We start from the raw sequence: 25699 nt of genomic DNA on the forward strand, positions 1-25699 counted from the left end.
TTATAGACTAATGTAGTCAGACTTGTCGTCTAACAGTTTGTAAGAAAGTACGTGTACTAGGGTGAAAGGCTAAGGGAACAGGACCAGCAGAAGTACTTGTTAATGCAGGGAAATTCTGGATAATCCATATGAGCAGTTATGAGACTTAGAATTCCGCTCTGACGCATAGGTGTACCTCACTGACGTTCTTTGGTTTCGGGGAAAAAATTGTGGCTTATCTTGAAAAAATGCTGTTGGGTGTTCCTTCTTCTTTATATAGGAATTTAACATGGTTCCTTATTAAATAGAAAAGGCATTTCAGGAAGATATTAGCTTAAATTGCTTATGTGTGGAATATTTTACATTACAAAGATAAGTGGTTGATTATAGTTTTACTGGGATATTTTGACAAAATTGGTAGTGTGTATTCTTCTCTCCTGTTTATTCCCCCACCCCACCCTGCCCCCAGTAACCGGCATGGTTAATAACAAGTCTTGGAAAAAGAATTTACTGCTTATAACTGACAGGAGGTTTAACTACAATTTTGTGTTCTTGGAAAACTGTTTAGAAAATTTTGGTAAGCATTAGGTACTTCTCTGAAAGGAATGAGAAGGTATTATGAGACAGGCTACTGATGATGAATAGAATAATGGTACTAGGAGGGGTGAGTAAGAGTGCTGCAAGAGAAGCAAGGTCAGTAAGTGACTATATAGCAATAGCATTGATCTGTGTGTATCCTTTTTCTCTTTTTATTAGTTTTTAAAATTTTATTTATTTATGGCTGCGCTGGGTCTTTGCTGCTGCATGCGGGCTTTCTCTAGTTGCGGCGAGCGGAGGCTACTCTTTGTTGTGCTGCATGCGGGTGTCTCGTTGCGGTGGCTTCTCTTGTTGTGGAGCACGGGTGCTAGGTACACGGGCTTCAGTAGTTGTGGCTTGCGGGCTCTAGAACGCGGGCTCAGTAGTTGTGGCACACAACTTAGTTGCTTCGCGGCATGTGGGATCCTCCCGGCCCAGGGCTCGAACCCGTGTCCCCTGCGTTGGCAGCTGGATTCTTAACCACTGCACCACCAGGGAAGCCCCTCTTTTTATTTTCTTCTAGTTTTATTGAAAAATAATTGACATACAGCACTGTATAAGTTTAAGGTGTACAGCATAATGATTTGACTGACAACATCATGAAATGATGATCTTAATAAGCTTAATGACCATCCATCATCTCATAAAGATACAAAATTAAACAAATAGAAAAAAATTTTTTCCTTGCAGTGAGAACTCTTAGGATTTACTCTATTGAAAACTGTCACATATAGCATATAGCAGTGTTAATTATGTTTATCATGTTGTGCATTACAACTCTAGTCCTTACTTATCTTATAACTGGAAGTTTGTACTTTTTTTTTTTTTTTTTTTGCTGTACGCGGGCCTCTCACTGTTGCGGCCTCTCCCGTTGCGGAGCACAGGCTCCGGACGCGCAGGCTCAGCGGCCATGGCTCACGGGCCCAGCCGCTCCGCGGCATGTGGGATCCTCCCGGACCGGGGCATGAACCTGTGTCCCCTGCATGGGCAGGTGGACTCTCAACCACTGCACCACCAGGGGAGCCCAGAAGTTTGTACTTTTTAACTGCCTTCATCCAGTTTCCCTTCCCCCCACCTCTGCCTCTGGTAACCACAAATCTGATCTCTTTTCCTATGAGTTTGCTTGTTTGTGTTTGAAGTATAATTGACGTACAATACTGTGTTAGTTCCTGTTAACACAACATGTGATTTGATATTTTTATGCATTTCAAAATGAGCACCATGATAATTCTAGTTATGGTCTGTCACCGTACAAAGGTGTTCACTGTTACTGACTGTATTCCACACACTGTGCATTTCATGCCTGTGACTCATTTATTTTGCAACTGGAAGTTTGTACCTCCCTCACCTCTCCTCCCTCCATGTTCCTCCCCTCTGGCAACCAACTGTTTGTTCTCTGTATCTATAACTTTTTCTGTTTATGTTTGTTCATTTGTTTTTTAGGTTCCACATATAAGTGAAATCATACTGTATTTGTCTTTCTCTGACTTCTTTCACTTATCATAATACCCTCTAGGTCCATCCATTTGTTGCAAATGGCAAGATTTCATTTTATTTTAATTAAGGCTGCACAGCTTGTGGGATCTTAGTTTGAAAGATGGAAAGGGATTGAAAGATTTCATTTTTTATGGCTAAGTAATATTCCATTGTGTGGGGACTTCCCTGGTGGTACAGTGGTTAAGATTTCATGTTTCTACCATAGGGGGCGCAGGTTCAATCCTTGGTCAGGGAGCTAAGATTCCACATGCTGCATGGTGCGGCCAAAAAAAAAAAAAAAAAAAAAAATTCCATTGTGTGTGTGTATGTATGTGTATGTGTGTGTACCACATTGCCCTATCTGTTCATCTGTTAATGGGCACTTAGGTTGCTTCCGTATCTTGGCTATTGTAAATAATGCTGCAGTGAACATATGGGTGCATATATCTTTTTGAATTAGTGTTTTCTTATGATAAATACCCAGGAGTGGAATTGCTAGATTGGATGGTACTTCTATTTTTAATTGTTTGAGGAATCTCCATACTATTTTCCATCGTCACTGCACCAGTTTACATTCCCACCAACAGTGCACGTGGGTTCCCTTTTTGCCACATCCTTGCCAGCACTTGTTGTTTGTTGTATTTTTTATAATAGTCATTTCAGGTGTGAGGTGATATCTCATGGTGGTTTTGATTTGCATTTCCCTGATGATTAGTGATGTTGAGCATCTTTTCATGTGCCTGTTGTCCATCTATATGTCTTCTTTGGAAAAATGTCATTTCAGGTCCTCAGCCCATTTCTTAATCAGGGTATTTCTTTTTTTGATGTTGAATTGTATATTTTGGGTGGCAACCCTGTATCAGATATATTGTTTGCAAATATCTTCTCCCATTCAGTAGGTGGCCTTTTCGCTTTGTTGATAGTTTCCTTCTCTGTGCAAAAAGCTTTTTAGTTTGATGTAGTCCTATTTGTTTATTTTTGCTTTTATTTCCCTTGCCTGAGGAGACATACCAAAAATATATTACTAAGACTGATGTCAAAGAGTGTACTGCCTGTGTTTTCTTCTAGAAGTTTTGTGGTTTCAGATCTTCCATTTACATTTAAGTCTTTACATAGAGAAGAGACTTGTGGTTGCCAGGGCAGGGGGTGCGGTGGGAGGGGGAAGGACTGGCAGTGTGGGATTAGCAGTTGCAAACTAGTATATAGAGGATGGATAAACAGCAGGGTCCTACTGTATGGCACAGGGAACTGTATTCAGTATCCTATGATAAACCATAATGGAAAAGAATATGAAAAGAATATATATATATATGTATAACTGAATCACTGCTATACAGCAGAAATTAACACAACATTGTAAATCAACTATACTTCATAAAATATTTTAAAAAATAAATTTAAGTCTTTAATCCATTTAAAATTTATTTTTGTGCATGATGTGAGAGAGTAGTCCAGTTGGATTTTTTTACATGCAGCTGTCCAGTTTTCCCAACACAGTTTATTGAGGAGACTGTCTTTTCCCCATTGTATATTCTTGCCTTCTTGCCTCCTTTGTTGTAGCTTTATCTTTAATTTTTGCCATTTTAAGTACGGTGTGTCTTTGTATGGTCTTCTTTGGGTTGATCCTGTTTGGGCTGTCTGTGCTTCCTGGACTTGGATATCTGATTCCTTTTCCAGGTTAGGGAAGTTTTCAGCTATTATGTACTGACATATGTCCTCTGTGCCTCTCTCTCTCTCTCTCTCTCTCTCTCCCTCCCTCCCTCTCTCTCCTCCTTCTGGGACCCCTACAAATGAGAATGTTAGGACACGTGATGCTGTTACAGAGGTCTCTTAAACTGTCCTCATTTCTTTTTTTTTCTTCTTTTTCCTGTTTAGCTTTGGTGATTTCCACTGTTTATCGTCCAACTTGCCCATCTCTTCCTCTGTATCATCTAATCTACTCTTGATTCCTTATAATGTATTACTGTTACTATTTTTTAAAATATTTATTTATTTGGCTGCGCTGGGTCTTAGTTGCGACACATGGGATCTTCCTTGCAGCATGCGGGATCTTTAGTTGTGGCAAGTGAGCTCTTTTAGTTGTGGCATGCGGACTCTTAGTTGGGGCACGCGGGATCTAGTTCCCTGACCAGGGATTGAACCCCGGGCCCCTTGCATTGGCAGCCTGGAGTCTTATCCACTGGACCACCAGGGAAGTCCCATAGTGTATTATTTCAGTTATTGTACACTTCACCTCTGTTTGGTTCTTTTTTATATTTTCTCTTTGTTAAAAACATCCGACTCCTCACTCTGTTCATCCATTCTTCTCCCGAGTTCTTTGAGCATCTTTATGATCATCACCTTGAACTCTTTATCAGATAGATTGCTTATCTCTACTTCACTTAATTCTTCTTCTGGGGTTTTATCTTGTTCCTTAGTTTGGAACATATTCCTCTGTCACCTGATTTGCTGTTTTTATTTCTATGTATTTGGCAGGTTGGTTACATTTTCCTCCTCCTCCAGATACAGCAAGGGAGACACCCTTACAAAATATTTCCATTACTAATGTAAATGTTTTCTTGCAAAGGGGCAACTCCTACTTGGTTTTCAGAGTTTTCCTGAATTCTGCCGTTTCTTAGAAAATAACCAGTTTAAGATAATATTCCAAAGAGACACATTTTGGGGTGGCAAATTCTGCTCCCCTACATTATAGCAGGCTTTACTTTTTTTTAGAGAAGTTTTAGATTCACAGCAGAATTGAGCCATTTTTGGTACTGATCTAACATCACGGTGGTATTTGTTAAAAGGTGTCTATTTCTGTTATCAATTTCAGTGTATATACAAAATGTATTTTGCAGTTATATTTGCTGTTTTATGATTATTGTTTTTCAAAGTATTACCTTCTTTTCGACTGAATATAATATGCGTCATTTCACTATGAAAAAATTTACTGAGTAATTAACGGAAGGGAAAGCAGCAATGGGTTTTTCTGGTCCACTGAAGTAGACAAAGCCTTTTTCAGCCTTTTTCGTGTCCTGTGAATAGGATAGTGAATGTGTGCCTTGTGATTTGTTGTTCTGTTTTACTGCTTTGCTGACTGAGAACTGTATTTATATAGTTCATGTTTTGGCAGCTTCAAACAGGAAGAGAATTTTTAGGTCTGTTTTGAAAAAAACTGTGACAGGAATGTTACATATGTACATGACAAAGATATATGTAAATTATTGGAGCTTCAAGGAGAGACAATAGTTTTCTTGGAGAGTATATGCTACTCTATCATTATTTAAAGTGACTTCTGTCAGATGAAAAATTAATCAGTCCAGTCAAACTAAGAAAGAAATGGAAAATTTTATTCAAGCTAAACTGAGGATTATAACCTGGGAACAGCCTCTCAGAAAGCTCCAAGAACTGTTCTGCCCGTTAGAAGTCAAAGCACAATTACAGAAGTTTTTTGACACAGGGGCCTGTACATTAAATGATGTATTATTGACTTACACAATCCAGATCTGCAAGTACAAAGAGATGGGTTGTGTGACCCCTTACAAGATCAAGATGGAATGTTATCTTTTAAGGAGTTGTCTTATTGGTGCTGGGGGAATGTTGCGCTTTATTGTTGAGGCGGTTTGGTGGCTGCATAACGCAGATACACAGTGTACATTAGAGGGGAGAGACGAGGCCAAAGGACAGAAAAATTTTTTATGTTTAAAATTTTATCTTGCCATCAAATACGAATTTTATTTCACACTTCCATCATAATTGATGCATTAAGTACGACTGAACCAGAAGTACTTCTAAATTCTAATGGAGTACGTATAATATAGTTAACATGCACATACTGGAGAAAAGCACGGAAACCCTACATTAGCAAATTTCTCATTTTAAAATAAAAATGCACCATGCCTCATTTTTCTCCACTATTAAAACTGGGTAGTCTTTCAAGTATTACTTTTTATTCTTGGGAGGAAGGGCAGAGATTGTTTATGTAAAGGCTAATGTAAAAAGAATCCAGGACCACAAAGGTTGCACTTTAAATTTCAATAGAATTATGTGCTTCATATCAGCATTATGAAATTTTAAAATTTGGTGTATCTTGCGCTTTCAGAAATTTCTCCTCTAACAGTTAATATAATTGAATTGCATATTAATATCATTTAAATTAAGAAAAAAATCTTACAGTGCCTTTATTTTAGTATACCCTGTCATCTAAGGCCTAGATGATACTTACTAGTTAATTATGTGGCTTTGGTATGCACTAGTAGTCTTTTAGGAAAATATTTGCTTTAGTTTTGGGGGGAGGAAGTGTCTGATATATTTTTTAAACTTTATTATGAAAACTTTAAACATTCACAAAGTAGAGAGAATTGTATAATGAGTCCTCACTCATTATATTAAACTAGTGAGGACAGGATATTCATCTCCTGTCCTCACTAGTTTAATATAATGACTCTTCTTGTTTTATCTGTGCATTCCCCACCATTACTTTCCTCCCAACCCCCCAGTGATTTTGAAGGAAATCCCAGACATCATGTAATTTCATTGAGAAATATTTCAATGTGTACCTCTAAAAGCGAATCAAATTATTTGTATTCCCAGTGAGTACTAGCGAGCTTTGTTGTGGAGAGGAAGTTCAAGAGTGCTTGGAAACAGACCTGCCATTGCATTTTATTATAGTTAATTTGTATTCAGTAAGATCCAGAGTTTACATTACTTGGCGTTTTTTTATTATTACAATACATCTCAAAGGATTTGAAGTGTTGATTTTGTAAATAACATCTAAGAAAACATTATGAATTACCATCATGAATATGTATGAAGCAATGTGACAGTCCTCATTTCAGAGCTAATCTGCGATTTGCTTTGTCATTTTTCATGGCTCCTTCCCAGCTCCAAAATTAGTTTCTTTATTTAAATGCTGAGAGACAGTCAGCATGTAACACTTATTTTCAGATGAAATTTATAAGGCTCTATTTGTGTCAGAGAAAGAGCAGAGAGAAAAAATATGCATATGGGGCTGAAAAAAAGAGGAAGGGGCTGTGTGTAAACATCACAGCCTGGGTACCAGAGAAATAACTTCCCCTTTCCTTCACTCTCACTCACCCAACCTCCTCTCTTGGTCTTGACTTTTTAATTTCTCTCTTTTCTTGGTGTCCCCTTTGAGTTATATCTTTTTCTTCTCTTGGCATTTACCTTACTTTGCCTGTGGCATTTATGATTAGGAAGATTGCTGATTCCTCCCTTGGAGAATGTTTTATTATATAGGGGTTGTGAGATAAAACTTTAAAAAGCAAAATATTTTAGGACGAATTTGCTGTGCTTTGTTTTTATACAGATTTTGAAAAATGTTTATTTAAACTCGTTCACATAGTTGGGTACCTACTATGGCCTAGATTGAACTTTTCTGTAGTCTGTGAGTGAATGATACAATGTAAGAAACGTTACCTATATATAGACATTCAGGTTTGCTTTATGTGCTCTTTTTGAAAAATTTTGTAATAATTTTTCCTTTTTTTGTGTGTTCTCTTTTGCTGCTCATTTATTGGATGAAACTGATTTTATTCAAATGTGACTCTGCAGTTCACAAGATTCCTTTGCAGCTCACCTTTGGAGGTAAGATTACTCAATGACCTTGAAATGAGAATTGCCATTGGTATCTTTTGTGAGGCATTTGATAATTTAAGACTGATCATTTTGTCATGATGTATGCTTCAATACCAGCAATGAGATGAATGCAGACTTTCCTTTATAAGAATTCCTATAAGTTACAGAGCTATCCCGGTAAGTTACAGAGCTCTGTGCGGGCAGTGACCTTCACAGCAGGTCATTGCTGCCATTTTATTAGGTAGAATGAAGTCAGTCCATTTTAAAGAGCCTTGTTGTATCTCCTTACTCCCTTGCCGCTCTCACATTGGCCTTATCCTCTGTAAACTGCCCTGGTGTTAAAGGAGACCTGGAGAAGTCTGGGCAGAGGCTGTCATCAAGCAGGTTTCAGTTAGTTTGAGAGAACTTTCTAAAATCCGTGAATTGATTAGGGAAGAGCAGAGGCCTTCCCTTGTACTGAGCTTCATCGTGACACAGGCATGATTCTAGGTGCCAGATTCGCTTTCTCATCTGATTCTCATAATGGTTCTGCAATTTAGAACTGAAAATCCAGCGATAAATTGTGAGATAAAGAAAACTCTTAGATAATCAGAGAACCAGTTATCAGTGTGAGCTGCGGTTGATAAGGAGTTGATAGAAGATGGACAAGGCTTTGGGAAAGGAGTCGGAAAGGGGAAGCAGCTGGGTGTGTGGAGGGACATTGGACTTGGTACCAAACCTGGGGTTCAGGTCAGGTCCTCGCTTACTAGCCATGTGGCACTGGGCAGTCGCAGCTTCCCTGAGCCTCAGCTTTCTCATATATAAAATGCAAATAATTTCTACCTCTTAAATGAAGCAGTGGGCAGGGGAGCGGTTTATAAAGCGCTCTTCACATGTTACTAATATTTTGTATTCTTCTCTCAGGCTATGATAAGACTCTGTCCCTGCCTTTCATTTGTCCTTCCTTTTGCCTGTTTGTTTACTTCACTCTGTGAAGTAAACTCACTTCTCTTCCCCACTCCCAACCTCTTCAAATCATATCCCGTAGATGCTGTGTCCTCTGTGATGCTCTCTCTGACCGCTCCACATAGAGGCAGTTGTTCCCTTTTCTGCTTCCATAATATTGCATTCTGTGCTTATTGAAGCTACTATTGTTATGTGGTGTGGCCCAGCCTCCTGGTGGCCTCCTTGAGACCTCGTGGTGGCCAGTTTGAATGATTTCCAGGGGAAATTGAGCAGACCACAGGGGGTAGTACCATCCAGGCTTGGTTACATTTTCTAAATGTCCAGGTCCAAAGGGGAAACAAAGCCTGGAAAGATCCTGGGTTTTGAAATGAGAGATCCTTGGGTGACCCATGAGTAAGTAATTTCATCTTTCAATTAATCTAAAAAGTGGAGGTAATAATACTACTTAACTTACAGGGTTATTAAAACGAAATGAGATAATGTGTGGTAAACACTGAGTACAATGCCTGTCACACAGAATTTTAAATAGTTTGGTGTAAAAACAATAAAAATTAAAACTGTACTATAAGAAACTTGAAGACAGTGTAAACTATATAGTCTGCTCTTTAATCGATAAAGCACTTTCTAAGTATAGAATGGGAAGTATCACAAAGGAAAGGATGGAAAAATTAGATCTGATTTTGTAAAAAAACCCATGATTTGGTTCATGAAGACATACGGAGTTAAGAGGCAATTTGGGAAAGTGTAATAAAAAGATTATTATACTTAATATAATCTCTTAGAAACCGTTTTTAAATGTAGTATTTTCTTTTGTATAATGTTTGGTTGGATTTTATCAGATAGTTGATCAGCTGACATACAAATGGTAATATGTTTTTTAAAGTTTAATCTTATAAGTAATCAAAGGAATGCAATTTAAAATAGCAGTTATATACAGTTTTTTAACTATCAAGATATCTTTTTTATTTTTAAGTGAATGCTTGGGATGATGTGATGAGATGGGATGTTTTTAAACGTCATCCTTTATAGAAATCAGTTTGGTCATATACATTAAAGATCTTATAGAAATGCATACCTTGTGGTTGAGTAATTCTTATCTAGGAATCACTGCCAGAGAAATAAAGATTGGGACAAAACTTGCTTAAATATGTTTGTTACAGCATTATTTATAATGGCAAAAATTTATAAATAATTTAAATGTTCAACCGTAGGAAAAGGTCATATAAATCATGGTGCAGCCGGCCATGTGATAGAACACCCAGTAGCCATTAAAATAGTGATCGTGCATGTATGTTCATGCGTATATATTGATGAAAAATAGCAGTATAAAATACTTCTGCTTGTACTAAGAGACAGAAGCAGGATGCAAAATTATACATGCAGATTTCAGTTTAAAAACAATTTAAGTAAAAAAACAACAACAACAATTTAAGTATACAGAAATTAGTTAGGAAGGAGATACACCAAATGTTAGCGTTAACTACAAAATGCTAAATTATTTTACCTCTTGTTCTTCCACGAAGGAGTCACATGGGGAGAATGAGGTACCTTGGTAGGGTTTTGTTTTGTTTTTTTTTTTTGGCGGTACACAGGCCTCTCACTGTTGTGGAGCACGGGCTCCGGACGCACAGGCCCAGTGGCCGTGGCTCACGGGCCCAGCCGCTCCGCGGCATGAGGGATCCTCCTGGACCGGGGTACGAACCCGTGTCCCCCGCATTGGCAGGCGGACTCTCAACCACTGCGCCACCAGGGAAGCCCTCCTTGGTAGGTTTTTGATGATGGCTCTTATAGTCAGTGTTTGACTGAGATGTACATCAGGGAAATCTCTAATTGATGTGGAAACAGGGTCTAGTCTTGGGGAAAAAAAGGGATTGGCAGGAGCTTAGATGAAGAGATAATGTTGATAATGCTTAATTAAGGCTGGACTCTCATTTAAGCAAGAGCTCAGAGGAATAACCAGGAATAGGGGTTTTGAGCAGAAGGCAGTAAGGCTGGATTAGTTTACCTGCAGAGGGAGTAAATAAGGAAGCTGGAGCTTGATATCTCCTTCACTGGGGCAAAGCAGCAGTTTGAAGATGTTACTAAACAATGGCAAGGATGCGTTTAAATAGCCCTCACTAACAGACTTTTCTCAAATGTAAGCTCAATGAGAAAGGACCGTGTTTTTCTTGTTTCCTTGTGTTTCCATGTAGTGTTAAGTACTATATAGGAGGCACTGAGTAAATATTTGTTGAATGAATGAATAAATAAATAAGTAAACTAGGCACAGCTGAGGCTGAGAGTAGCAAGCTTTTCCCCATAATCTGGCAGGACTGGCTAAGAGCACACAAGGTCTAATATTTATGTCTCAATATGGTTAAGTCTCTCTTCCCAGCTAGATTGTAGCTACTTAAAATCAGGATCTTTGTCTTTTTCATTTTTGGATCCTCTCAGGTATAAATAGGGCTTGGAATGGTACCAACCATATACCTAGAGTTGTACCAAACAAATATTTTAAAAATTACATCTTATTATTCATGTTAAATATTGGGAATCGTTGTGTAGAAGCTTAAATCTTTGGCGAAAAGTAGAAGGGAAAGTATCATCATCAAAGTTTAGTGATAGTTTCTGTTATTTTCTGTCTAATCTGCTTTTTCCATTTAATGATCTGGAGTTGTATTTTTACCTTGGCTAAATTGATCTTTTTTCTTACTGGGCTTATGGACATGGAGGAGGCAAAAGAATCAAAATTAAAGATGACCAATGTGCTTTTCTTTTCTTGAAGTGTTTGGGAAATACTTTGAGGACATTCTGTTGATATTTTTCTAGCTTGGAATTTCACAGGGGCCACCTGATGGCACAGTTAGTGGCTGCTGCCCCTGAATTTCCAGCAGCACTGAGCTCAGAGTTCTGTTGCTGTGCTGCCTTGCAGAACTTGAGAGCCAAACAAAGCCAGGGCAGGAGAATGCTGAGACTCTCTAAATGTTTAATTTTGCCATTAAGCTTATGCTTCAGCTGGAGAAGGAAAGTTGCAAATATGGGTAATACCCAAATATTGATAGCTTACCTAATTTTGAATAAAAGAAAAATAGTTCAGGTGGAGACAGTAAAATACATGAGGTTTGCAGCTGAAAATGGAGGAGACTTTAAATTTCATTCTGCCTACAAAAACTAAACTACTATGAATGAACCATGTCGCTTTGTTATAAGTCCTAAACAGTTAACTGCCACATGAATCTAACAGAATTGTCAGGTTATAGTAATTACATCAGTAATTTGATCTGCTGTCATTTGAATGGAGCCATGTGTGGAGAGTCAGTTCTTCCCTCTGTGGGGCTGACCCTTTTACATTTCTGTAAGCTGAAGACTAACAGAGCTCATTAAGCTTTATGGGAAAAGAGCTTTTGTCACCTCGTCAAGTCCGGCAGCACATTTCCATTCTATTCCTGATTTCGCGTGGCTCTGTAGCTGCTGGTGTGCATTCCCCTGCTAGGTTTACATGGGATCTCTCCCTCACAGACATTTTTATTGACATTTCTAAGCCTGAATTACATTTCGTGTGGCACCACCTACAGATGTCTTCAATTAAATGTAGGTAAATAAAAGGGATTATGTATCAGAGGCTAAAAGATTCTTCAAATTCTCTGCTAAGCCATACTTTGCCAGCCAATCCAGTAGCATGCAGTCTCAGCATCATTTTGGAGGTAGAGAACTACAGAAGAGGCATTTGTAAGAAAAGTTAAACCATGTGGGAATGTGGGTCACTTAGGATTCTCTTTAAGGATGTCCTATTCCTTCATTTCAGATCAATTAAAATCTTCTTTGTTAGCCGTTAGCATAATAATTTTTCGAGAAGTTAGCAGCTGTAGTGTATTGGGCACTATCCTAAACTCTTTGCTTACATTATTTTAATTTTTGTAGAATGTCTATATGGTAGTTATTTCCAGTTTCCTTATGAAGAAAATTGAACCTAGAGAGGTAGTTTAGTTGAGTTCAGTATCACAGCTACTAGTGAATGGCAACAACATGCTTAAAATGTCTTATATTACATGAAGTGATGATGATATTATTTGAAGGAAGACAGTGATAAATTTGAGATGTGTCAGCCTTGGCACTGTTGACATTTTGGGGTGGCACCGTCTTGTGCATTGTGTGATGCTTAGCAACATCTCTGGCCTCTACCCACGAGATGCCAGTAGCACCCTTCCCCGAGTTGAAACAAAATGTCTCCAGACTTTGCCAAATATCCCTAGGGGGTAAAATGGCTCCCTGTTAAAAACTACTGCCCTAGAGCAGCCTTAACAAAAAAAGAACAGAGAGTTAATAATAATCCAATAGCGATGATAGTAGCAATGATAACATGTTTTCAGTCTCACAAAAGGTGGGAAAAAGGACAGGTGAACAAAGGACAAGGGAGACAAATAGCAAATAGCAAAATGGTCCACTTAAACACAACCACATTAATTATTATATTAAATATTAATGATCTAAACCAAAAATCTGCTCTATGGAAATGTTTTATATCTGTGCAGTGGAAAACATGTATGTAGTCAATGGTCATACATAGTCACTGAGCTCTTTAGGAACTGAATTTAAAATTTTTTAAATTTTAGTTAACTTATGTAGCCACATGTGGCCAGTGGCTATCCTATTGGACAGTACAGGTCTAAACACTCCAATTGAAAGTCAGAAATTGTCAGACTAGGTAAAAGAGAAAAAGCAAAATCCATCTTAAATATGAAAGCATGAGTAGGTTAAAAGCAAAAGACCAGAATGAACTATACCATGTAAATACTAATCATAATAAAAATGGAGTGGCTGTATTCATACCGAACAAAATAGACTTCAGGGCAAAAGCTCTTACCAGAAGGAAAGATGGACATTTCGTAATGATAAAATAGTCAGTTCATCAAGTGAGGGCAGTAATCCCAAATGTGGTACACTTAATAACAGAACCTCAAGATCCATGAAGCAAAAACTAATGGAACTGAAAAGAGAAACGATCAAATCCACAGCTATAGTTGGAGACTTTAGAACAGCTTTCTCAGTAATTGATAGAACAACTAGGCAGAAAATTGCAAGCAATTTAGAAGAGTTGGACAAAACTGTCATACAGTCCACTTAGCTGACATCTATTGAATGTTGTGCCCAGCGACAAAATACGTATTTTTTCAAGTCCGTAGGGAATATTCTCCAAGACAGATCATATGCTGTACCATTATACAAATCTTAATAAATTTAAAAGGATTGAAATAATCTCTGATCAAAGTGGAATTAAATTAGAATCAGTAACAAAAAACTGTTATAGTTCAGCAACAATAGGACAAACAACCTAATTTAAAAATAGATAAAAGACCTGATTATATATTTCACAGTGAAGACATACAAATGGCTAATAAGCCATGAAAAGATGCTCACCATCCATTAGGGAAATGCAAGTTAATACCACAATGAGATACCAGCATAAACTCGCTAGAATGGCTGTAATCAAAAGATAATACCAAGTGTTGGCGAGAAGTGGAGAAATGGAACCCTCATACATTGCTGATGGGAAGTAAAATGGTATACCCCCAGTCTGGCAGCTTCTCAAAATATTAAACTTAGGGTTACTGTATGACCCAGCAATTTCACCCTTAGGAATATACACCTAAGTGAAATGAAAATGTTCAGACAAAGGCTTGTATGTGAATGCTCATGGCAGCATTATTCCTAATGGCCCAAAGCTGGAAACAATTCAGGTGTCTGTCAGCTGGTAAATGGATTAGCAAAGTGTGGTATTTTCATACAATGTAATACCATTCAGCAATAAGAAGGAACGAACTACAATACGTGCAACACATGGATGAACCTTAAAAACATTATTGGAGGTGAAAGAAGCCAGGCACAACAGAGTGCATGTTGTGTCTTTCCAGCTGTATGAATTATCCCGAAAGGGGGACTTTATAAGAGTCAGAAAGCAGAGCAGTGCTTGCCTGGGATAAGAGGTACGAGCGGAGGACCGACTGCAAGTGGACTTTTGAGAATTTGGTGGGGGGGGTGGTAGAAATGTTCTCAAATTGGGTTATGTGGTTTCACAATTCTGTGAATTTCCTAAAAATCACAGAATGCTGTGCTTAAAATGGGTGAATTTTATCATATGTTAAGTACACCTCAATAAAGCTGTTTAAAAAAAAAGCTTTTATCATTTCTTCATCCTTTAATTTCTCAAAATGCTGTGGAAAAGGTCTGACTCAGCTTGGCATCTTCCCTAGTTGTGGTCTAGGTGTTTACACAGTTTTAGCATTTGCCAAGATAGTGTTGTGTGTTGAAATAGATGTTTTAATTTAAATATTAACTAGTTACTACCCAATATTAAATAAAGTTAGCCATTAATATTTATCGGTAGCTTGCAAAACCAACTTTCCAAGTTTTTTTTTTGGTGGGGGGGAGTCGGGAACTACTTTGCTCTTACTTGGAACTCTGTGGTAGACTGGGATCATATGTGTATATTTGGTTGTGTGTATGTGTATGTATGTGCACTGATTGCAAACTGCAGGTAGCACGGGTGGGGATCTGGCTTTATAGCCAGTGGTAACATTCATTCATTTTGCTGTCAAGGAAAATAAAGGACTGTGAGAACCTAACATCTCTTCAGTCTGTCAGCATATGAAAAATATCATTGTTTGGAATGGCTCTGGCAGATATCAAGATATCTCCAGTAACCAGAATTTGGAAGAGGGAATGGCTCTTACCTCAACTGGGTCCTGTAGAAATGAAGGGAGCTTGCAGAGGTAGCAGTGGGAGGGGTGAGGTAGGTGGAACGTTGAGTTGCTAACCTTGAGAAGGGAGTTCAAACAGTTTTACCAAATAAAGAGCACACTGAGCTGGCCTGAATTGGAGAGCTGTGGAGACAAGGCTAGGAAGAGGGCTGAGCTGGTGAGTTGTGGGAAGCTGTTACCTGCTGTCTGGTATAATGCTTGGGAGGACCCGCAGTGCTGAAAGAGCTGGGGCCAGGGCAGACAGAGGTAACTCAAGAGGGGCCGGATCTTCTCAGAGAGTGGTTGTCCGTCCGCTGTTTGTTACTGACTAATCAGAAGTGGAAAACTGGGCAGTGGCTTGATCCACTGGGCAAAAGTGGGAACATGAGTGAAGATCACTGCTTTTCTAGTTACGTGGGTTGAGAAACAGTCGTGCAGTTTTCAGACTGAGCCCTGTGCTGTAGAATCAGAAGTCGAATAGGCAAGGTGGTGTTGGCTGAGGCACCAGTTAGAATTCCGGAGCCACGTCCCCCAAGTCATTGGGACTGTCATTTGATTGCTCTCCCTTTCAGCTGAGTCTGAGGCCTCTTGGGCAGTTCTGGCTGGGGTGAGCCTGCTGACAAAGAACCGGTTGAACTGAAGACGTTATTCCTTCCCTCAGTTCATTTCAGTAATACTTGGACAGCTTTCACGTGATCGTCAGAATAGTATTACCTGGACTTACGGTGGCATTCAGCAAACGCTGGTTGAGTTCATAAATGAACTTATTCTCAGTTAGTTTCTGGATATCACATGATAGTTGAGCCAGTGTAAGCTGAAACCTTATATTTTGTAGTGAAATTATATCAGCTGGAAGTCTTTTCCTGGAAACTGATCTCACGTGATAAAAACTCAAAATTCAGAGAATAAAAGAAAGCACACTAGAATAGAAAACCAAACATTAAATAGAAAAATGCCATAAATTTCCATGTTGAAGATTTTTCTGCATGGGACTTGGATTAGTTTAGGCATTTAAGTCCATTCAAGATACCTTTTTGCCAGGTCAGCCTTCCTTTAGCGAGTAGTGGTATTCATCCTTACTCTGAGGATCTTTCAGCTGTGTTCACAGTTAAGGTCATCTGCCTTGACGATTTTCATTACCCACTAGATGTGCATGAATGCTTCGGAAAATGTTTGAATGGTAAATCCTGGCATGGATTAGTTTCCATGGGGATGTCAGTCTTGTTTGATGTTGGTAGTCATTGAGTCCTAAATAAAAATATCAGTTTGGGTTGTCACCGTGGGATGTTTTTCTCTTCTATCAGAAAGATTGGAAAAGCAGGATGCTCAAATTGAACCGACAGTAAGTAAGGGCTCACATTAGGTTAGTCACTCTTGTTTCTAAGGTGTTTGTTGTAGTGCCCAATAAATATTGGCTGATAGGTAGAAGTGAGAAGTTTGGGATTCTGCTGCTTTTCCTTTTGAGCGTTTAGATAGCGCCTCATAGAAGTCTTTTTGTTGGATGATTAGGATTGAAAATATAAAGGAAAATATAAATAAAATATAAGGAAATGTCAAAGTAAACAACGGATGAACATCTTAATTTTTATCTATTTGTTCTGTAGTAAAAATGCAGAAATAAATTCCTTTTTTATTTCTGTCACATTTATTAAAAACATTTACTGTAAATCTTTTCTCAGCTACCTATGCTTAAAGTTCACATTTTTGTCATTACAGTGTTCTCAGTTTTAAGTTGTAAATGTTAGGGTAAACTTTTTTGCTTTCTTTGAAGCATTTTGGTTCCTAAGAATTCTGTCATTGAGACACACATTTCTTGATTCGTACTTTGGTTTAGTAAATTGCTGAGGTATCTGCATTCATTAGGTTGAACAGGGCACGTTAATATATTTTGGGTGTGTTTTAGCATGGTGTGCCACAGAAGCAATGTCCGCTGAGAAAAACACTGAACTGAAAGTTGGGAATTCCATATCCTTCTTAGCATTCTCCTAAACTGGCTGTGTGACCTTGGGCAAGTCCCTTAATCACCTTGACCCTCACTTTTTCACTTGTAAAGTGAGTAAGAGTATCTCAGATGAAGACGTCCCTTAAAACTGAGTGAACTTAGCCAACATTCTAACGTGTTTTATAGCTTCTTTTCTGACTCGGGTATTTTAAACCAGGCAAATAAAATAAGCTTCCCCTAACCTACAGCTTGCCGTAGTTCTGAAGCAAGTTGACATTTTACTTAGAATGGTTCTACTCACTTCTTTCTATAAAAACAAGTCTTATCCTGTTAACTTGCATACCCAAATATTATTTCTCTTATTTTTGTCCTTAACATGGTCTCACTCGTACATGTTAATTATATTTTTAATAAAGTGATAACTTGTTTCGTAGAGAAAACTTGAGGTAGGAAATTGAGAAGTACCTGTTATAGATAAGCATTATAGCAGACTGAGAAAGTGCGTAAATACAAACATCACAACTTTCTTACAGATCCCTTTTACACCTTCTCAAAGTGGCTCCTCTCTAATGACTGGATAATCTTCACCAACTCAGGGATTCTGATGAAATTGAGGCCTTTAGATGTTTAACTAGCGTAAAGTACTGTACTGCAACCTGAGAGAATTGTGTGAATAGGAAGAGTGAATGAATTCTTCCTAATCTGCAGGCTGTAAATGTTATGTCATTTATATTACTTAGTAAAATTAACTTTTATATATTTCCTTTGTGAGCAGAGGAAATGTTGCTTAAAGTAGAATAACAAAATATTATTACTTTTACATGTACTTTTTTTTTTTCTTTTTTAAGGATCATTTAAACTTAATTGCCTTTGGATTGAAATATAGGTGATGATGGGAAATAATCACATTAGAATAAGCCTGTATAGGCTAAAATTTTTGGTGCAGTCTTATTACAGAGTTAGCATTATCTAATTTATAAATATATGTAACTAAGGTAATTGTGTGTTTTGAAGGTTATGATCAGTAAATTTGGCTCCTGTAATATAAAATGGGCTGTAAAACATTGATATCTAGTGTAATATCAAATCAGAGTACTTGCAGTTTGTGTTAACTGTCAGAATCAGTGAAGAAAAAAATAACCTCAAAATGCAAAATATTCCTTGCCGATGGAGATTACAATGAATATTGGCAGCTAAACATTAGGTAACGTTCCTAACTAGTTCAAGGCTATAGTTGTCTTTTTCAGGAGGTGGGATTTTGCCAGGGGAACAAGACTCATTTAATAGCAGATCTTTTGTTCTAATGGAATGTTCCTAAGTGGGAACTACGTGTCCAACCACCATATATTTTCTCAGAATTGGCCCTTAATTTCACATACTTTGGGTATTAACTGGAAACAAGGTTGGAGTCTTTGTGCAAAGCTATGTGATATATTAACCATGATATTGCTATTTGCATTTTCCAAATTAAATTTATTATTATTTTTAATTTCTTATAGACTATATTGTTTCACATTTTTAAATTTAGTTTTGGGGTCTTTTTTTGTTTGTTTTTTAAAGAAATCATGTAAATTTTGATGCCATACTGGTATAGCACACCTTTGAGTTTCTTTTTTTTTTTTAATTTTTATTGGAGTATAGTTGATTTAAAATGTGTTAATTTCTACTGTGCAGCGAAGCGAATCAGTTATACATGTACATATATCCACTCTCTTATTTGATTTTTATTTTTTTAATTAATTAGTTTATTATTTATTTATGGCTGTGTTGGGTCTTCGTTGCTGCACGCGAGCTTTCTCTAGTTGTGGTGAGCGGGGGCTACTCTTCGTTGCAGTGCACATGCTTCTCATTGCTGTGGCTTCTCTTGATGTGGAGCACGAGCTCTAGGTGCACGGGCTTCAGTAGTTGTGGCACACGAGCTCAGTAGTTGTGGCGCACGGGCTTTGTTGCTCCGCAGCATGTGGGATCTTCCCGGCCCAGGGCTCGAACCTGTGTCCCCTGCATTGGCAGGCAGATTCTTAGCCTCTGCGCCACCAGGGAAGTCCCCACTCTTTTTTAGATTCTTTACCCATATAGGTCATTACAGAGTATTGAGTAGAGTTCCCTGTGCTATACAGTAGGTCCTTACTACTATTTGATATATATCAACAGTATGATGTATATGTCAATCCCAGTCTCCCAGTTTATCCCCCCCTTCCCCCAGTAACCATAAGTTTTTCTACATCCGTGACTTTATTTCTATTTTGTAAGTAAGTTCATTTGTACCATTTTTTTAGATTCCGCACATAAGCGCTATCATGTGGTATTTGTTTTTCTCTGTCTGACTTATTCACTCAGTATGACAATTTCTTGTCCATCCATGTTGCTGAAAATGAAATTATTTCATTCTTTTTTTATGGCTGAGTAATATTCCATTGTATATATATGTACCACATCCTTTTTATCCATTTCTCTGTCGATGGACATTTAGGTTGCTTCCACATCCTGGCTATTGTAAATAGTGCTGCAGTGAACATTGGGTTGCTTGTATCTTTTCAAATTATGGTTTTCTTTGGGTATATGCCCAGGAGTGGGATTGCTGGGTCTTATGGTTAATTCTATTTTTAGTTTTTAAGGAACCTCCATACCGTTCTCCATAGTGGCTGTACCAATTTACATTCCCACCAACAGTGTAGGAGGGTTCCCTTTTCTCCACACCCTCTCCAGCATTTATTGTTTATAGATTTTTTGATAATGGCCATTCTGACTGGTGTGAGGTGATACCTCATTGTAGTTTTGATTTACATTTCTGTAATAATTAGCAACGTTGAACATCTTTTCATGTGCTTTTTGGCCATCTGAATGTCTTCGTGAGTTTCTGTTCTTAAAATGAATCTGAAGTTTATTTGTAGTGTTTCATGAAACTTAACAAAAGGCAAAATAGTTGCAGGAATAAGTTATTTTCAAGCAATGCACTTTTAATCAGGTGCTTAAAATGATTACCTTTGGGATTCTCCATAAACTCTTGTTTAAAAAAAATTCAGGACATCAGTTGGCAAATCGTGGATTTTTATGTGAACAGGTGTGTGATTTTGGAGAGTTACTTTTGGATGCTTTAGCAGGGAGGAGAATACAGGTCCTGCTCTCTTACAGCCCCTGAAGACTTTCACTCTTCCAGTCTTTGAACCCATGAGTAAGTCCCTCCAATGCTGTCCCTGGTGCCTGGAGTATGACTCCCCCTTTGCCTGTTCCTTTGAGTCTTAACAGTTGTCTGTTTTAAACATAACTGAAGCACATGGAGGCAGGTGGGTCAGGAGACAGGTGTACCTTATCAGAGTAAATATACACCCATTTTGGAAACCATTTAGCTGGAAGTCTGAATTGGTCCATTAATATCGATGTCATTTCTACAGAGTACCTTTGGTATTGTACTGCACAGCTCATTAATCACAGAAGCCATGCCATCCTTCCCCAACATTTAAGATGTGTTTTCTTTTGTATAGCTAGCGGTGAGCTTTATTGTTAAATTTTTCCTGTTGTCAGCTAAATTCTTGAAATAGAGGAACTGCTGAAAAATAACTTCGCTTATTCTTTCAGTTATCTAAAACTGTGACAAACTGTGGGCATGAGAAAGATAAACTATTAAATGTTGCTAATCACATTACTGACTCGTGAGGAAATTGATAGCTTCTGTTAGTTTATATAACTTTGCTATTAAATGAGCTACTGATATAATTTCATAGACACAATCTTTTAGGATGTGTCATTCAGACCCCTTAAAACAAAAACAAAAATTTGCTCATACTCTACAAAGTGTTTGTACGTTGTCATTTGTTTCTCACAGCTACCTTTGAGTGTGCTTAGTAGTATGATTCCTGTTTTAAAAATTCAGAAATTGATACTTTTAAAAGTCAAGTTATCGTCTTGCTAAGATAAAATAGCCAGAAAATGTACAGTGAGTGGAGTTAGGGCTCAAATCCAGATATCTGGTTCCGAATCCTGGCCTCAAGTCCCTATAACCTGCTCCCTTTCTGTTTGCAGTTTACAGTGTATAGACTCCTCTCCCTACCTTTAAAAAGTACATTTATGTGAATGTTCTCAGAAGTGTGGTCCTGCAGCCTCTGGTGGTCCCTGATGCCTTTTCAGGGGCTTCTCAAGGTCTAAATTATTTTATAATTAGCCTTTTCCTCTCTCGTTCTATTATGAGTGTTTGGGGATTTTTTCCAAAGGCTACAAATGAAATGCAGAAGCATGTATGAGAATACAGCTGTCCTCTGTAAGCCACACATTAAAGAGATTTGCAGAAACGTAAACAGTGCCATTCTTTTAACTAGATTTTTTTTTTTTTTTGGTTTTGGAAAATAACAGTAATTTTTAAACAAAATATGTTAATTTTACGTGTATTGGGTTTGTTGTTATTTTTAAGTGAATTAACAAGTACATATTTTTGAAAGGCTCAGTTTTAATATTTAATACAGTAAATATCTACAGATATAGCTCAATAAGTAAAAGTTCTTTGGAGTCCTCAGTGAGTTTTGTAAGTGTAAAGGGATTTTGAGACCAAGAAGTATGAGAGTCACTGATTTTCGTGATGCCTGTATCATTGAGGCAGCACCGCTGTTACTTTCCCTTTCCCAAATAGTGTGTGTATTTTCCTGCATGATCTGTGATTATCTCACCTTCTGTGTTTATAAACGACATTTGAAGAGTATTAACCATTAAAAGGCCTTAACTAAGTAAGGGGTTAAAGAAATGTAGCAATCCCAAGAGTTGAAGTAGGATTCTCAAAACAATCAATAGAGACTAGTCAGTGACTTAGGAGGCCTCTGTAATACTGGGGGACTGAGCCCCTTGGTGAGTTAATTGAAGGGACAGACTGATATGGCTCTTTCGAACCTAGTGGAGGTGAAGGTGACAAATCTGTTTGTTGATGGTTTAAATTTACAATAAAGACAATTTCTAGTTGCTACTCATGAACACATTTGTAATCAGCAGGTATCCAGATAATAGCATGTTGAAGCACATGGCATATGGTGACGTTCAGTGAGTCTGGGTTTTAAGGAGATTGTTGAATGACTGGAGATCCAGGCCAAGCGTTCTGCTGATTTCTGATTTCACAGATCTAACTGTTGTTCTTTCTGTTTTTATCTCCTTTACTCTGTCCCTCAAACTCTTGTGTTTTTTCCTTGTTTTAAAGTATTACATAATTTGAATTAAGGGATTATGTTTGAGGGAAAGAAATTGTATTATGGCAGTTTTATGCCAGATGGAAGGATAGAAGTGATTCAGCAAATATGTGTGTGCATAGACAGACATCAAGCATGTTAGTTAGATCAGCTTAGTGTATGGTGTTAGACACTAACTTTTTTTCAGACTTTCCCAGCCAGAAGTGAGTGATCTGGGGGCGCTGGCTATTCCAGCTGCAAAGAGGGCTAAGGGAATCAGTATTTCAGGTTCACTTCCAGTCCATTTTCCACAGCTGCCGAGTACTTGTTGAAAAGCTTGAAAGTATTGATTAACTTACCAAATTGAGACTAGCAGATCATTGTTAACCAGTAGTGCTGATGTTTCAGATATAGTTTTAGGAAAATAGCTTCTTATCTCCCTTTACTTGGAGCATCTTCCGTTTTTGAAATCTTTTTTTAAAAAATTAGGTCAGTGAGGACCCCACAAGGGAGAAGAGGAAATCATTCATATTTTAATTGTCAGAAACCATGATGGAAAGAAAAGGAGTACAGCAAAGCAGGTTTTAAGAAAAAAATTTTAACCATGCATTGAAACACTTTGTTTTTCATGCTGCTTTATTTACTGACTTGGATAGATGAGGGATATTTGAAAAGTGAGTTTATTTAGAAGTGTTTAAAAGTAGCTGATTTTCTTATTTAGCATTGACTTAGGGGCTAGGAGGCCAGTTTGTGTGTCATTTAATAACTCCATGGTTTTATGATCATTTTGTTGCTTAATTGACTCCTGGATTTCTGGTTTCCTCAGGTGATGGGATGGGGGTCAGAGTAGATGCTTATATGGCTTATTCTCTCCTAAGTGATTATAAAACAGCGCATATCTATATGAAGTGCTTGCAGATGGGGAAGACGCCCAACTTTCACGTGAGTTGGAGAGATGGGAATAATGCCTGTGGTAGGACAAGTTGGTCATGACTGGACTCATAGGAGAACGAACCAGTGAAGTAAATGGAAGCAGGTTATTAAATGGGAGGTCCAGGGAATGAGAGAAGTGATGAAAATTGGCAACTGAGAAGATTATTGCAGTTTGAAAAAAAATATTTCAAGCTGGTACAACAAGTAGGACTGATTTATCTTTAGGGTTAGCAGTATATTGGTTATTGAGAATATGCTTATTGAGTCCGTACTTACTATGTCCTTAATAAATACATTTTAAATGAATGAACAAATACACTCATTTGATTTAATGAGTCCTAGAATGACACACTAAACTGAAATCATGGAAGAATTTAGATTAATTCAGGTGTTGTAGATTCAGCAGGTTAATGTCCTTTCTATTTTCCTTTTGGGTAATGCTTCTGTTTGGTTATCTGTTCTGCTCTTCAAACTGTATGCGTTTCTAGAGAAACAGTAATGATTTTTTAAAGAGCAGTGCTATATGTGACAGTGAATGCTAAACCCAGGGTTTGACATAGTTTATTATTATATTAGTAGTTAGTGGAAGCTCTTAAAAGGTTAAAGATGTATTTACTACCCAAGCACCATTTTAACTACAGCAGTGGAAGTTTTAGAAATCACGGATGCTGCTAGCGCCTTAGTAAATTTTCTCTTGTTTGTTATTGTTTACCTGGATCACCCACGCAGGTACTTTTCCCCCCGCTTTCCCACACCGTATTTTTGGGAAAGAAGTCACTGTGCAGCTTACACTTAAGTAGTGGGGAATTATGCTTCCCTGCCTTTAGGCAGAGTATCTGCATAAACTTTTTGGAATTCTGCATGGGAGATTTGTCTCTTCTGCCTCATTTATTCGTTTATCCAATTATTTATATCAGTATGGACTCATGGACATTTATTTTGTATTTTGGGTTATAATCCAATACTACTTTCTTTTGTTGCTCAAATTGTTCCAGATTTTGCCATTGGGAGCTCTTTTGGTTGACTCCTGTGCCCCTTTGATATACCTCCAGCAGTGTGGGTTTGCTTTCTGTTTTTGGTTTTTTGTGCACTTCCTTATTTTCTGGCACTATGAGGTGCTCTAGGCTTATGTTGTGTATTTGCTGCCCCAGCCCTGGGATCAGCCCTTTCTCCAAGCAGCCCTGGTTCTTTTTATTGCAGAATGATGTTAGAAACCAAGATTTGTGTGTTAGGTATGTTTGTTGCTACTGGGTTGTTGTTTTTTTAGGTCTTCTCATCTGACAAAGCAAAGAGATAAATGTGCATATACTAACGCTTGTATGAATATATCTATGGTATATGCATACCTATAAATATTTCTCTATGTAACCATCTGTGTCTATATTAAGCTAAACATGAGTTCGTACTCATGTCTCCAGCTCTAATCCATTGCCCCATGGATCATTCTAGCCTCTTCCCCTTGCTTATCTGTAAATTTCCATTCCAGTAGTGAGTCTCTTGGTTCCTACCATCCGCTGTCCGTTTACTTAGTTGTTCAGTTCCAGTGTACATGTATATCAGTATCAGAATTGTTAACCTTTGGTTCTTGTGGTAAACAACTTTATCAGGTAGAATACAATGCTTATGTGAAGATTTCCTTTTGCCTTCATTCTTACAGACCCCCAGAGTTTCTTAGGTCAGCACATTTCCCCTCCCCAGCCTCTTTCAGTAAGATGTTTTCATGTGTATACAGGTAGATTCTCTTGTCACCATCTGCATTCCTTCTTGGGATCCCTTACCCTCCTAATTTTCTTTCACTTTGCATATATTAAAGCTCACTCTTTGTGTTGTAAAATTCTATGAGTTTTGACAAGTGCATAATGTCATGTATGCACTACTACAGTATTATACAGAACAGTTTCATCCTATAAGTCCCTTGTGCTTCATCTATTCATCCTCCCCCCAAACCCCGAAATTCTTGGCAACCACTGATCTTTTTACTGTCTCAGTAGCTTTGCCTTTTATAGAATGTAACTGGAGTCATACAGTCTCTGTAGCACTTTCACACTGATTTCATTCACTTAGCAATATGTATTTAAGGTTTCTCCATTTTGTGTGTGAGTTTGGCTTGGTAGCTTATGCCTCTACCAAAGTGTCTGTACCATTTTACATTTCCATCATCAGTGAATGAGAATTCCTCTTGTTCTGCATCCTCATCAACATTTGATATACAGGTTATTGGATTTCAGCCATTCTAATAGTTGTATAGTACTCTCATTGGTTTTTATTTTTTTTTATAAATTTATTTATTTATGTATTTATTTTTGGCTGTGTTGGGTCTTCGTTGCCGCACGCGGGCTTACTCTAGTTGTGGCGAGCGGGGGCTACTCTTTGTTGTGGTGCGTGGGCTTCTCATTGCGGTGGCTTCTCTT

The 25699-nt window shown here is 37.9% G+C and overlaps 1 protein-coding gene across 7 annotated transcripts in view; it reads left to right on the plus strand.

Moving 5' to 3' along the window:
- The window catches only part of ATE1 (arginyltransferase 1), a 175945-nt gene that overhangs the window by 41298 nt on the left and 108948 nt on the right, over nt 1-25699 (plus strand). For all 7 annotated transcript variants that reach the window (XM_030839283.2, XM_030839285.3, XM_070043804.1 and 4 more), the window contains one exon: nt 7585-7617. In XM_030839283.2, the coding sequence (XP_030695143.1) occupies nt 7585-7617 (33 nt within the window). The remainder of the gene's footprint in view (nt 1-7584; nt 7618-25699) is intronic.

The sequence above is a fragment of the Globicephala melas genome, chromosome 16, assembly GCF_963455315.2.
Source record: "Globicephala melas chromosome 16, mGloMel1.2, whole genome shotgun sequence".
Lineage (NCBI taxonomy): Eukaryota > Metazoa > Chordata > Mammalia > Artiodactyla > Delphinidae > Globicephala > Globicephala melas.